This window comes from Haliaeetus albicilla, chromosome Z (genome assembly GCF_947461875.1).
Source record: "Haliaeetus albicilla chromosome Z, bHalAlb1.1, whole genome shotgun sequence".
Lineage (NCBI taxonomy): Eukaryota > Metazoa > Chordata > Aves > Accipitriformes > Accipitridae > Haliaeetus > Haliaeetus albicilla.
The window spans coordinates 35,003,630-35,018,713 of record NC_091516.1 but is presented as its reverse complement, the minus strand read 5'-3'; the positions used below and the strand labels follow the sequence as shown (position 1 = coordinate 35,018,713).

At 34.0% G+C, this 15,084-nt stretch overlaps 1 protein-coding gene across 2 annotated transcripts in view; it reads left to right on the top strand.

The window, feature by feature from the left end:
* CNTNAP4 (contactin associated protein family member 4) overlaps positions 1 to 15,084 on the top strand; it is a 248,668-nt gene that overhangs the window by 178,979 nt on the left and 54,605 nt on the right. For both annotated transcript variants that reach the window (XM_069777544.1, XM_069777546.1), the window contains 4 exons: positions 1,308 to 1,479; positions 7,819 to 7,925; positions 10,581 to 10,700; positions 14,752 to 14,949. In XM_069777544.1, the coding sequence (XP_069633645.1) occupies positions 1,308 to 1,479; positions 7,819 to 7,925; positions 10,581 to 10,700; positions 14,752 to 14,949 (597 nt within the window). The remainder of the gene's footprint in view (positions 1 to 1,307; positions 1,480 to 7,818; positions 7,926 to 10,580; positions 10,701 to 14,751; positions 14,950 to 15,084) is intronic.

Here is a 15,084-nt window from a genome sequence, read left to right as displayed (position 1 = left end):
GCTAAGCCCTATTGAGGATTAAAATGATATGGCTTCACAATGACAATGGCAATTGTTGCAATGACATTGGCCAGCTCCTGCAGCACCCTCAGGTGCCCCTTGGACTCTCTTCCTTTATTGTGGGTACTGCTTCCCTTCTTCATAATCTGCTAGGACATGAGAAGCCTAAGGATTAGTTTTACCAGTGAAAACTGAAGAAAAAAGGTCTTGCACAAATCAGTTCTTCCCAAGACCTTTGTCACTAGGTCCCGTGCCCCACGGAGTAGTGCACTTATAATGTCCTTAGACTTCCTTTTGCTGCTGTTGTACCTATAGAAACCTTTTTGTTGCACTTCACCTTCCTTGATAGTTTTAACTCCACCTGAAGTCTGGATTTCCTAACTGCATTCCAAGACATGCAGGTAATGTCTTTGTATTCCCCTCCAAATTGGATGTCCCTACTTCCACTTTTTGTGTACTTTCTTTTTGTGTTTGCATTCACTTAGGAGCTCCATGTTTATGTTTGCAGGCTTTGTGCCAGACTTGCTTAACTATTTTGATATCGCCACGGACTTTTGTTATGTTCCAAAGAGTTTTTTGTTGAAAAATATCCAACCCTTTTGCTCTCCAAGGTGATTTCCAATGGGATCCTCAAAACAGGTCCTGAGCAGACCAACATTGACTCTTCTGAAGTCCAGGGTTGTAATTCTGCTTTTTTTCTTGCTCTCTTCTGTGGATCATAAACTCCACAGCCTCGTGTTTGCTGTAACCAAGACTGCCCTTCACATTTTCAACCATTTCTTCCTTGTCTACAAGTAACAGGTCCAACAGAGCATCTCTCCTAGTTGAGTCATTGATGACCTGCATCAAGAAATTGTCTTCAGTACTTTCCAGAATTTCTGGACAGCTTGATAAATTAAAATCACTGTACTTACTAACTAAGTTTTGTCTTATTTTACTTCAGTTGTGACTTAAAACTTGTCCAAATCATGTGCACCTTGTATTGTAACTTAACATTTTCTGACTAAGGTCAGTTAGTCAATCTGTTCACATCTTGATTCCATTCATTGCTTTGGAACTGCTGCTTGGGTTATCCTTTACCCAAATTTTTGATGATGCTTTTGCATATGCTTTAAAAACAGTAAGAATGCACAGAAGTATTTCTTTACAGTTGCACTACCATGCCTAATCAGAAGAACTTCTGCCTAAAGTCTTCTACCCACAAAGTTTACAACACCTGGAGATTATCAACATTCAGTCTACTTTTGGAATATATAAATTTTTCAATAAAATATTTTTTTCAGATCCAGGTTTTATGCTTCTTTCAGGCTGCCCTAGCAGTGGAAACATTTCTGAATGTAATACTTCATTTGGTGGCTTTCAAGGATGCATGCGACTCATTTCCATTGGTAACAAAGCAGTGGATATGATCTCAGTTCAGCAAAATGTTTTTGGCAATTTCAGTGACCTTCAGATAGATTTATGTGGCATTATAGACAGGTAAGAAAATAATATTTACTCATTTATTTATTTATTTGAATGTTTTGTTTCCAATACTGACTTGATGACAAAGAACAGAATGCTTACAAAATAGCATGTTGCTTCTTTTGTAAGAATTCAAAAGTCTAGAATAAATGCAATATACTTAGCACGGCAATTAGATTTCCATGAACTGTGAATAAAATTAGAGTAACTGGGGTTAAAATTATTTGATGTTTCCAACAAATTTTAAATATCTTACTGTCTTTGCAAGTAAACCTATAGATACCCACATCCTCCTGTGTTACGTAGTCCCATTCACCCTTTGAAATGCTATGTCCTTTAGAAGTTATTGCTGCTTCCTGTATTCTACCCATCCAGAAACACAGTAGATAGTATTCATCACAGTGAGTAAGCAATCTTTTTTAGGTTATGGTCAGAACTAATCTCATAACTTGCAATAGATGGTATTAGCATCTATCTAAATGGGAGTGACTGGTTGAAGTGGCTCCCTCTGCAGGGAGGAGGGACTGAATACCTTGCTTGAAACAGAAATGTTCGACAGAAGGACATTGCTGGAGTTCAGTATGGAGAAGGCAGGCAGAGGACGAGCCAAAAGGGGTGTTGCAGAATGACAGAGGCTGTTGGGAAGAGAGGAAGCAGACACACAGATGGACAATGGAAGGAGAGGTTTTCTGCTGTATACTCAGGAGAAAGCAATCATGGCATCTATGCAAAGTCTGTTTTAATACAGAAATGGTGGCCTTGGTCCAAGCTGAAAGGCTGTGCTGAAATGACACAACAGGCAGGAGAAAGATGTGCTTCTAAACACTCCTCCCCCACCCCCTAAATTTCTAGTCCTCAAAATTTGCCTTTTGGTCTAAAAAACTCTGGCCTTTGAATTATAAGACTTTTAAAAATTGCTGTCTTTGGGGAAAACAGTGTAGGCAGATATCTGCTTCAAGATCATAGCCAATTTCAGGTTCAGCTACACAGATATATTTCTGGAACTTGCTTTCCATTCATAGAGACAACACAGTGTACATCTATCCAGGTTATTATTTTTAAGAAAGTCACAACAACTTGTAGATCAAAGACAAGAATAATACTAGCTCTTTACCTAATTGGTCATAACAGCTTACAGAGAGAAACCTCCAGAAGGAGGCTAAAAAATCTGCCTACAATGTGATCCTTTCAATTAGAATGCAATGTGTATTCTTACTAATCTTTCTACACCTGTCGTTTTTTAAGAACATATACAGCTGCATGTATTTCATTCTTTGTACTAATTTATCCCTTACTGAGTTAATCCTGATTTTGTAGTAGGCAGTAAGTGTGGCAGACATATGACAAAACAGAGTTTGGCCCCCGTCAAAACTTTACCATATATCTTGTTAGGGATTTGTGTTTGGGATGCAGCATACATTTATGTTTCTTTTTAGCTTTCTCACACCCTACTCCTTTCAACTCATTTTCTCACTTTTCAAACTTCTTTCACTATCTTCTTCTTCTCCTCTCTGATAGACCTCATGACACTTCCTTCCAGCTTTTAAAGCACTGTATCACTGTTGGTTTTTCAGCTCTGCATTTGAACTTCACTTCCACTACACTGCTTCCTTTTTTTTTTTTGCTTGTAGTAAAGAGACAGAATCAGGAACAGAATCAAGTCCAAAGAACGTAATGTGGTGACCTGCATATTCTTTAGTCAAACACATTAAAGGAGATCTAAGCAAGATTATCAGTGGCAAACATCACCAAATTGCCTCATAATATAATTGATGACAATTTCTGTCTCTGATTTACCATGATTTTTCAATGTACAGTGTAACTGAGGATCTCTCAAAATGCTCATCTTAGAGTGGTTTAGGAACCTTCTCTTCCTCCATGAACACAGAGGTGTTTTACCCAAATTTTTAAAGGAAGATGGTACATTTTTACATGTAGTGATTCCAGTTCCTTTCAGCTTTTGAATGGCCATAGTATGTAAGTGTGTTTTTTTAAAAAGAAGTTTATGTGTATAAATATGTATAAAGTCACTCTGTGAATCTCAGTATATAGAAATTCAGCATTATCTACAGTATTCCAAATATCATAATATTTGTCTCTTATTCAGTCCAAGTTCAGTTTATTCAGAATTGCACCCTACCCTTTGATTGCTTTTTTGTTGGTTTTAAGCACTGCATTAAAGAGGTTAGGTTTACATATAGCCTTTCCTCATATTTTTTATCTTGCTGAATTTTTATAGCATATGAAGATAGTTACCATCTTTATTTTATGTCAATACCACTGCCATCTGGGTTTTTTTCAGTATGAACTTGTACAAGCCACTTAAGCTTCCCAGCCACAGTCTTTTTTGAAGAGTTTTTATTACTTTCTGACACTGTATTAACTCTTTTTAAGTTTATGTTACTCTCATAGTTAATCAAAATTATGTGTGGTTTCCTATGACCAATGACACCAATGGAAAAAAAAAAGTCTTTATGGAAGGTTTTTGTTTGGTTGGTTTGGTTTTCTCTAAAATTTGCTAATGCTAATTTGTGTCTTCTTATATCTTGACAATTGCACCTTTCTTGCACTTCAAAACCAGGTTTGGTTTTCAGCTCTCAGCATGCTTACCATATGTCCTCCTAACTTATCAAATAGAAATTTAATCCACCCATCTTCATCAATTTCATTACACTCATTATCTTTTATTTCAATACAAACAGTTTTTAAAAAGCCATTCTTGTCTTGTGCTAGCTTGCTCAAGGGACTGTTTCTTTCCAGTTTCCTCACACAGTCTCATTCCATTCAATATCTGCAGCTCATCATCTGGAACAAAATTCAGGTTTTTCTTTATCAAACTCATTCTACATCTCACCATAAATCCCAGTTGATAAGATACATTCTTCTTTGCCAACATTAAAATTGCTTACATGTATTAACCAATTTCCAATAGGTAGCTTGTATCATCTTCTGCACCATTTTGTTTGAGAGAAAATATTTTCTTTCTACAATGATTTCCACATGTCTTTGGTTGCCCTAAGCTAAAGTAATCAGCATTTTTGCCACTGTGCTCCTGATGGTAGATATCCCCTCTACAGCTGAGGGCAAACAAACCTCTTTGTCTTGGAGTCTTTATGGGAGTCTTTGCATCTCCAATTCCAAATAGTGAAGCGTGACCCAAATTCTGGAGTTATTGATGGCTTTTGAAGTAGAAACAATGGACCACTAAATGTAATAGTTTTTTACATTTAAAGTGCATGAACACAAATAAAAATTACCATTTGCATAGTGATCTGAATTTATATGCAATAGTAAATAAACTGAAAATAATTGAGTCCATTCTTTATCTCATGTGTATATATATATGTATACACATCTAACATACATAGTGTAGTCTTTATCAGATTTACAATCCTCATTGACAGACGGTTGGTTAATCATGCATTTATTCATTGGGATATAATTTATTAACCTGTTCTTTTTAAACAAAAAAATCCCTACCATTTTCCTATTTTCTATTTTCTCAGTTCCATAAACTTAACAATTCCTCCTCTTATGCTTAAATTATTATGACTCTTTCCAATCATTGCTCTTCCCATGCTCCTTCATTTAGCCTTTTCTTTGTATAATATCTTTATATTTTCCATTGCTCACGTACCTCTTGGTCATGCAAATAATTCTCTTCATAGATTTCTCCTTACTATCTTTTCTCTCATCTCCTTTATCAATATATATTGGTTTAATAACTACTAATTATACATAAACAATTGACAAAATAACTTTAAAGGACACAGTGTCATTCTAAATGCCTTACAAAGTTAGCACATTTAGTCTCTGAGGAGAGAGTGCCAGATGAATCTGTCATAATTACATCAAGCTCTACACAGAAACATATGATTGCCTACCAGGAGTTATTGCCTCTCTTGTCCTGGCAGCAGTGTGTTGTACAAAAAAACAGAATAAATGGGGTTATATGTAAAAAAAAAAAAAAAAAAAAGCACTCGCACAGGGATAGTTTTCAAATATTTTTCTCTTTTTTTTTTTTTTAATTGAAGACTGAAGAAAGAAAAGTAATGAAAATTGCAGCAATTAGTTATTCTTTTCAAGATATCTTTTAGCCATATTTTGGAACCGTGATAAGCAGATAGTGTACAAAAAATGTATTTAGTAGATAATTGGCATATGAAATTCTTATTTTTTCCTTCTTTATCAAAAGTATATTCATGTTCTGGATCAGTGTTCTCCTTTGAATATTAGCTTATGATTATTATTAGCCTGCTGCCTTGGTTTTAAATCGTGTATCATTTTCCAATGTCATACACTTAAAAGTGTATTATCAAGTAATATGTGGTAAATGCTTAATCAGCTGGTTTTTTTCTGGTTTAAGCAGACATGGTGATGAATCCAAATATTACCTTTTACCAATGAAGCATTAGAAATACTTTTTCTAACATTAGAACTATTTTTGTTAGAAGATTAGTTTCCTCAGAGAAAGCACTGTTCTAAGTCTTGCTTTGGGTAGGGTCGCAGCATATAATGTAATTATAACTTCACTTTGATGTAGCTAGTGACTACTTTTTATTATACATTCTGAAACAGAGGGAAGATGTAAAATTTAATGTTAAAAGTTTTAAATTATACTCTAAATTATTTTCAATTCTAAAGTTCGTTCAAGCGTCATCAATTGCATCTAAGCTTTTCATCTTCTGAAAAATATTAGGAAGATTAATTCATATGGACAGGGTGTCAATACAAGTAAAGACCAAGTAAATCACGTACAATTTTGGGATAATGATGTCTTTATCAAAAAGGAACAAGAAAAAATATAACTGAAATACATGCAAGCAGAGCAGCTGTCAGAGGATGCACTGAAAGTCCTGAATGACAGTTATGTTAGAGGAGATGTATATTTATTATATCTGATAACTAGTCATACCTGTAGAAAGCAAAAATAAGCATTTATCCCAAGAATTATTACTATGCACATTTATACAATTCCTTTGAACAAAGTATTTAATATCAAAGTAATTGTAAGCCCGGTGCCTAAAGTTCATTTTTATGTTCCAAGCCTGAGCTCATTGAGACATATAGCATCTACAGAATTGTCTTAGAAAATACATTCTGTAAGTGAGATAATAAATACAAGATCAGCCCTTTCACTGGCAAAAACATCACTTATTTTCTTGAAAATAGGTGACCTATATCACTTTACTTATTTTACCTATGCTTTACCTGCTACTTTTTTTTTTTTTCTTTCCTTCTCTGAAAACTTCTGCTTATCCTTGCTTAGAAACATGAAAGGAAGATAGAATTCTCTGAGAGTCAGGAGGAGTGAATGTACAAAGGCCCTGAATTATTCATAAGGCAGATGTGTGAATTTTTGGACTTTCTACAATCCTAATTTAATACCCTCCTAAGATTTCTTGAATGAATTAAAAGGTATTTTAAGATCCTGTGAATATTACTGGGCCTGCTTTCTTTTTTCTGTGGTCAACGTCAACAATAAAGCCTTTTTTGTACTTTCTGAGCTGTATCACATACACACGCATACACACATACACTCACTGCAATTAGAATGTTAACTAATTTCTAAGGTGAAAAGTTAGTAAATAATTGGTTAAAGCGTGCCACTCTATTTCAATATATTTTTCAGTTGTGTTTATGAAAAAGATAAATTTTCTTTTTTTCATCTCATGGAAAATTTTATACTTAGGTATAGTGATGCAGTCTTAACCATTAAGCAGTTACAGGCAAATTTTCTTTGCAGTCAACCATTTTAAATCCAGAAAAAAGACACCAAAATTCTTCAGCTCATATCACCAGAATGAAAACTGGTATTACTGGTAGTTACCTCTTGTGATGGAACTGACTTACTGAATATTTTATTCTTTCTAGAATAGGAAGTAACCATGAGTTCAGAATAAGAAATAGCTCTCAGGTACTATTTTTGGTCAGTTTTATTTGTTATGTGATTTTTTAAAAAATATTCTTCTATTATCTTTAGATTAATAGAAGGAAAACTCTTGTGATGCTGCTTTGCTGTGACACATTTGTTGAAGAAATCCTATCAGTTGCAAAACTCACCAGTGAATTATCAGCATGTAAATCTTTCACTGGTTTATTAATTTGTATTGAACTGCAGAGAGTTGAATGGTAATAAGTAACAATTATGCATCTTACACTTTATTTCTGTTCTCACAGGTTTATTGCATAATTAATATATTTATTATAGACAATAGGAAGAGTGGGGAACATGAAGGGAAATCCTCTTAATTATCCGCTTCTTTTCCATGATTTTGCATCCCTTGATAAATATAAGTGACAAGTAAATGAACATAAAAGGGAGTGAAAATGCTCTTTGTTTTTTCATTTTAGGTGTTTGCCTAATTACTGTGAACATGGTGGTGAGTGCTCACAGTCCTGGAACAGCTTTTACTGCAACTGTGCCAATACCGGTTACAAGGGAGCTACTTGCCACTTTCGTAAGTCTAAGATGTTTTCTGACTATGTTTTTATTTCTGATTTAATTTTTTTACCACAAAAATATATATTTGTACTGATCATTCATATTTGAAGGATTTTAAGTAATGTAAATATTCATAAGTTGGTTCAAGGAAAGACTTTGAGTCTTCCACATATTTAGCAGCAAAAACTCATTGAAAGTTCTAACGTTTATCTGCTTCTGTTTTCCATTTTTCATGATTTACATGAGATGGTCAGTAATATCCTCTTCTATCCATATAATTCCACTTTCTGAATCAGCAAATCATTTAGAAATGTATTTAATTCATCTTTATTCATCACAACAATTAATACTGATTTTTTTCTGAGAGAGTGGGACTACATTCATGTCCAAAGGTAATCATACACCAAGCCCTAAACACGTGCTTATGTAGTTTGCTGAATCAGGGAACAGGTTAGGAGAAATTAAAAAAAAATAATAATTGAAAGCAACTTAACTCATTTCACAGGAGATGCTCTACATATGTACTACTTTAAGCATGTTCTGGGAAGCAGAATAAATCATTACTCTGGCCGTCATTATATGCTTCTAATAACTGGAAATCTTTATGAAAATTTACAGATAATTTTAAAAATTCCAAAGACTACCCTAATGATCAGATAAATAATTCTGTCCTTACAAATTGTCCTTATAAAATCTATACAAGCCTTGTTGGCAGATTTTATGAAAAGAATGTTTACACACATGGGATTTTTTGAGAAATCACTGATTTTAGGAGACTGCCTATTAAATCTCACTCGTACGGAGTTAATAACAGTCATGACTTTTCCTGTAATGCTTTAATTGTAAAGAACACAGTGGCATAAAATACAATTTTAAGAAAATTTGTGTAGCAAAGAAAGGATGCCAATAGTACAGATGCTTTTGAATATCACAATGTATAATATGAAACTATGACAAGCCCAAAGTGAAAATGAAGGTGATTTGATTCATTATAATTTGGAAAATCATATGTTGATGTCTGTGAGGACAGATGGAGGCCAAGCTTTCCGAATGATTTGGAATCCGTGAGAAATGTAATAATATGTAAGAGTTATTGAATTCTTATTGATAGTCAAAAATACATATAAAAGTCTTCCAGGATGTTTGTTTATGATTAATAAAATGCTGTAACTATGGATATAAAATGGAACACTGTTAGTACTTGATTTTAGTGATTTTAATAATGATTTCGAATCAAGAACCTAGGATAAATTTTGGCCATGTTATCACACTTATGTGTAACTTTAAAAGAAAAAAAAATGCCCCCTGAATTCTCAAAGAAACATTCTTTTTGTTATAAACCCAGAAATAAATTACTAATTTTGAAACATTATTATACAAACTACCATGTTCCTTAAAACTATTAATGAATAATTGAATCTCTTTTTTCATGTTTAAATTTAACTAAGACTATTTAGTGTAAGGACCCACAAAATTCCATTTGAAAATTACATAAAATTTGCATTCTGAATACTTCATAGAGTAAGCAATCTGAATTAATTGTTTATCATTTTGATAAGTGTTGCCATAAATGTCAGCAACCATCAGGCAAAAAATACAGAGATCACACACTTTCAAAAACTAGCTTCTTTTTAAAAAACAGCACCTCTTTTGGATTTCTGTACTAGTACTTGATAGCTTTTTAAAAAAAATCAAATAAACTGAATTTACATAGATCAAAATCTTCCAGATTGTTATGAATTATTATGGAGTTATGTTTTTACTTATATAGCACTCATAACTTTTTTTTTTTTTTTTAATCTAATGTCTCTTTCTTTTTTGCAGTGTTTTCAAATTTTGATAATAGTTCATAGAGCACACAGTCCAATTTTGAAAAGAAAGACCAGAACAGTATGACTCCTTGATAGCAATATAATGGTTAAAGGAGAGGTTAGGTTCATGTGGTCTAGCTGTGGCATTATCATCAGTGGTTCCTGTCTGTACAAGTACAGAGGTGGATTCATACATCCCTTTTCTCAGGTTTTTGATCATAAAGAAGTCATTACAGACTTTTCTTTAGGCCTTGACTGATATAAAGTATACATGACATTGGACCAAGAAGCTGTCATTTTGTCTTTGCATATTTAGTTCTTCTACTGCAGTCTTTGACAAGTCATTTGCCCTTCTATTTAAAAATGGAGGAAAATAAGTGTGAAAGCCAAAAAATGTCAGAAAACAACCAAAACACCTGGAAACACTGCCTACCTTCTGTTGTATATAATAACAACAACAACCACAAAAAATCTGATTTCGTTGAGTTATAGTGTTTGTTTCCTCAAAATCTGATTACCAGGGTTTAAGTAATACCCTTTGCATCCACATTATTTGGCAGTTTTTACAACTATTTGCACACCCACACTTCATGCTTTCCTCCTGAAGTTTCCAGATTTAAATACAGAAAAAAATGCTTGAAAATGACCATTGTGATCTCCCAGATAAATAAAACCAAATATACTTTACAAATTTGAATGAAAGTGTAGTTTTGATTATGTGATTTCTTCTGCATTCTTTAGCAGTGAACATACACAACTTCTTTTCCCCATTGACAGGTTCCATGCACTTTTTTTTTAATTCCCTGAATAAAATGTAAAATTATGCCATTACATTTGTGATGGAATGTGCTCTTTTACAGCCATCTATGAGCAATCATGTGAAGCCTATAAGCACAGAGGGAACACTTCAGGCTTTTACAATATTGATTCAGATGGAAGTGGGCCCTTGAGACCGTTTCTTGTATACTGTAATATGACAGGTGAGGTGATAAACTTCTTTAACTCACAGCTGGGTCTGTATGCATGCTCATTACATTGAAACATGAGTTATTATTGTTTCATGTGACAAGTAAGAAACCTCTGTAGCTTGCAAGTTTAATGTATACATGCTCAACAAAATGAAGGTGACTCCTTAGCTCAGAATACCAGGCAAAGAATTAGGCAGAGAAATTAGAATAATAACAGGATTCAGGCTGTGAAGCTAACACTGCATTCCTCTAGTGCTTTGCATCAATGGGTCATGTGTTCCATATGGAGACAATGTTATACTAGTTCATTTTGGGGAGCAACTTTGTTTTCACTGAAGTTACAGCCTCTTGAAGACATTTACGGAAATGAAAAATAAGTTATGTTTTATGAGAAAATTACTGACTTTTCATGGTAGCCTTCTGAAAAATTGTAATTCAGATCTGGCCTTTATTATGAGGGATATAGACATTAAGCTTCATCTTTCAAACCGCAAGTAGATCTTTTGGAGAATGCAAATGCAACCAGTGGGACTATTGCAGCCCCACTTCCAGGCACCCTGCCTCCTCTTGTGCACCCAGTTCTTTGAATCTGACCATTTATGTCACTAGAAGTTTTAGATATCAGAATTTGTTTTCAGTCTGCTTTTTAACAAACCAGTTGATGTTGTCGATGTATGCCTATTGGCATATGCCCTTTCAATGAAGCCTACATTTAAATGGCTTTTTGAAATTTATTATTGTTTTATTTGTGGTTGTTTCCTTTTCTTTTTACTTAGCCTCTACTTATTTGAATCTCATTCTAGCTAAAATGATGGAAACATTTTATTGTTTCATGTGATAAAAATATATTTTTCCACAGTTATAACTGTTTAAAAGACTTCATGAATAAGCTATAGTTGAATTTGTTTTAGGTATGTCCTAAGTGTTGAGAGGTTGACTTAGAAACCTCAGCGTAAGCTTTTGATGTTGATTTGTAAACAATTTCTGGGCACATCTGTTTCTTGAGAAACTGACAGTTCTCTGCCTGCTAGTGGCATTGGCTGATTTTCACAGAGATCTAAAGAATACTTCTTATATGTGTTGAAATATCATCATTTCAATCAGTCTGTGCAATTTAACTAGTCTCGCCATGTTAGCTCCTGATTTTTAATTCTATAACAAACTGTGCTAGCTCACGGTGGGCAAACATCAGATTGGCACAGGCCCTTAAAAAGAAATATCCTAGTGTCCTACGAGACTAAAAGAGACCAAAGAATCATGGCAGAAAGATGACAATTTTTTTAAGTGGGTATAACCCTCCAAGGTACAGTGTAGTGTCTGATTTATCCTTGTGTGTCCATGAACAGCTGTTACTGTTTTCCTCAGTCACTCCTTATTCACCACATTAAGCAAACCTTATTGATCAGTTCTTCATCTCAAGATGCAGCCTGACAGGATGAATCTTCTATATTTGTTTTGTTCCCAGTTTCCTCATGAATGGTATTCCCTTTTCCCACCAGAGGCAGGGAAAGCAGATGCCCGCATTTCTTACAGCACTGCCTCATCTTTGACGTTGATGGGGTTCTATTTTCAGGCAGCTGGGAGGGAGGTGCCTTTCCCTGGTTTTATTCTTGGAGGTCAGATTTGGAATGAAAAGAGTGCTCACTGCCAGTTAAGATGACCAAATTTTGCAGTAACCTGTTTTTCTTTTTCTTTGTAAATTTGGGAGTGTGACAATGGGTCTGATAGCTGACCTGTTTGTCTTAATTTATATGTTCAACTTATCCTTTAGATATGTTTGTGTCTGTGTGTATGTGCATGTACAAAAAGAAAGCCAAGTTTGCTGTATTTCCAGCCATCTGTTTTTTGACTCCACAAGCATGTACTTAATAAAATTTTATAATTTGACCAAAAACTGGTAAGCAATGACAAAAAGGTCGCATAAATAGATTCCTTTTAATATAATATTTTTTGAATAGGCATCTCACCTTGATATTTGCTTTAGGTTTTCTGATGAATACTTGTCCTTTAAGTGACCATGAGTTCTTTCCTCTCTATAAATATCTTATAATGTCAGCCATGTGTGGCCTGTAGGAAGACAATGAAATAAAATACAGCTCTGTTAAATAGTTAAAAATACTACTATTAAAACATCAGAAATATAATCAACACTACAAGCTAGAAAAAATAATATTTCACATATCTGCTCAAATTACATTGGCCATTAAGATCCAAGAATACAGTGAACATGAATCTAAGCTTGACTTGACTGACCCAGACTGGCTTTAACTATAAGCCTGCTCACCCTTACCTTGAAGTGGATTTTAGTCATGGGGGTCAGACTGTTACAGGCTTTGCAAGTGGAAGTTGAAACAGAATAAGCTCAGTGCTTCTCTATTCATAGGTCAGGGGGCTTGGCAAAAGTACAAAACAGCAGAATCACATGAGCTTTTATCAGCCACCGATACTTAGAACAATTTATATTTTGAAGAACATGGCGGGAATAATCTCTGTACTCCCAAGCAGAGTGTCTGATGTTACATTTCCTTGTGTGCAAACTATAGGATGGAGTGATCAATGCATTCCTGTGCTATGGTGCCAGCCAGTTTCACCCTTCCAGTGTCTCAGTGTACAGGAAAATTATTTTTCCAGTCTCAAAGTAAATACATAGTACTTAGCCTATGGCCTCTAGTAGCTTTTAAAGTAATGGCTTTATCTAAGTATTGTAACATCAGTTTTCATTCTTGATCTGTGTGGTTTTGCATACTAGTAAGTTTTTTACAACTAAAAATGCTTTCCATAAGTCCAGTAGGAAGTTAAGAGAAGACCTGTAATGAAAGAATATTTGTGAAGTATCAATATAACTGGAAAGCTATTGAACTGCTTTGTTGCTTAGTGTAAACAACATGGGTCCAAGTTCGAGAAAGTCTGTTTCATAGCAGACTGCACATCTTAGCACATACCTTTTAGAAACATGCAATATATTGTTTATTATTCAACCATTTGAATTACATATATATTTATTTGCAAGTGTTTTCAGCTCTTTTATTACAAGAACATTACTTCAGAACATATTTTTCTAGAAATAATGTTTGGAGTACTGAATATGATTCATCAAAAAACCCCAAAACTTGTAGACAAAGTTCAATTGCTTCTGAAGTAAATATTTTGGCACATGACCCCAGTTTACATGAATCATAAGGCCTGCCTACACAATGTAATAAAGTACATAGCTGTTTTACCCAGCAGTATCCAAGCTAAAAGTCAGCTTAAGAGCAGTATATGTTTTTTAGGGAAATGCAGCTCTCAGTTCTGAACTAGTACTTCATCATGTTACAGTACCGAGTCAAGTGGGCATACCATGGTATTTGCCATAAATTAATATTACATCAGGTGTTTGGAAGCAACTTTATATTGAAGCAACAATATATTTGGAAGCTGTGATTCTTAGCCCTTGACTAAATATAGGTTTTGAATAGTAGTTCAAACAATGACTACTATTTGATTTAGATGGCTAGAATAACTCACCTTCATGTAATCTGAGTTTTATAGTAAATACAATATTTGCAAGCTACTTTTGGTTCTTTGTATAATAGAAAAAGGCTATAGGCCATTTTCTCATGCAGAATAAATTGATTCAAATTATAGTGATATATATATATATATATATATATAAATGTAGCTAGAATCTAGGATAGAATTTAGAGTTATTTTATAAACAACTTAAGCCTGGGAAAAGTAACAATAGTAAATAATATTTCTTCCTATTCTTTAATTGCAATTTACAAAGTAAACTGTATCTTATTTCAGAAACCATTATTTGGGTGTCGTCATTTACAGTTTCCTTATTCAATAATCATAACAAGCTGAATACCTGTTACAGTCACAGTATGATAATCTACTTATAAACAGAAACAATTATTGTTTTCATTTTTGCTCAGTGATTTATGTCTCTGTTTCATATGCCCAAAAGCACTTCTTGTGATCAAACCTTGAAGTTTGATTTCATCTTACGTTCTCTTTCCATTACCAACTTATACAACTACTTCTCATTCTTTATTACTTTTCACCTGTGTTTTGAAAGATACAACGTGGACAATTGTACAGCATAACAACACCAACCTAACCAGAGTCAAAAGTGCTAATCGAGAGAACCCACACACTGTGTTTTTCAAGTACTCTGCCAGCCTGGACCAGCTTCAGGCAACAATTAACCATGCAGAGCACTGTGAACAGGAGCTTGCTTACCACTGCAAAAAGTCAAGGCTTTTAGATAAGCCAGGTAAGTAAAGAAGGCAAATCTTATTATGTTGCATAGTTCATTTTATTTTACTGGTTACTAAAGATATTTATTTCTATCAAAGTTATGGCATTTTGCTACTACAGAATTTGAACTAATTCAGATATCTAGTACTCA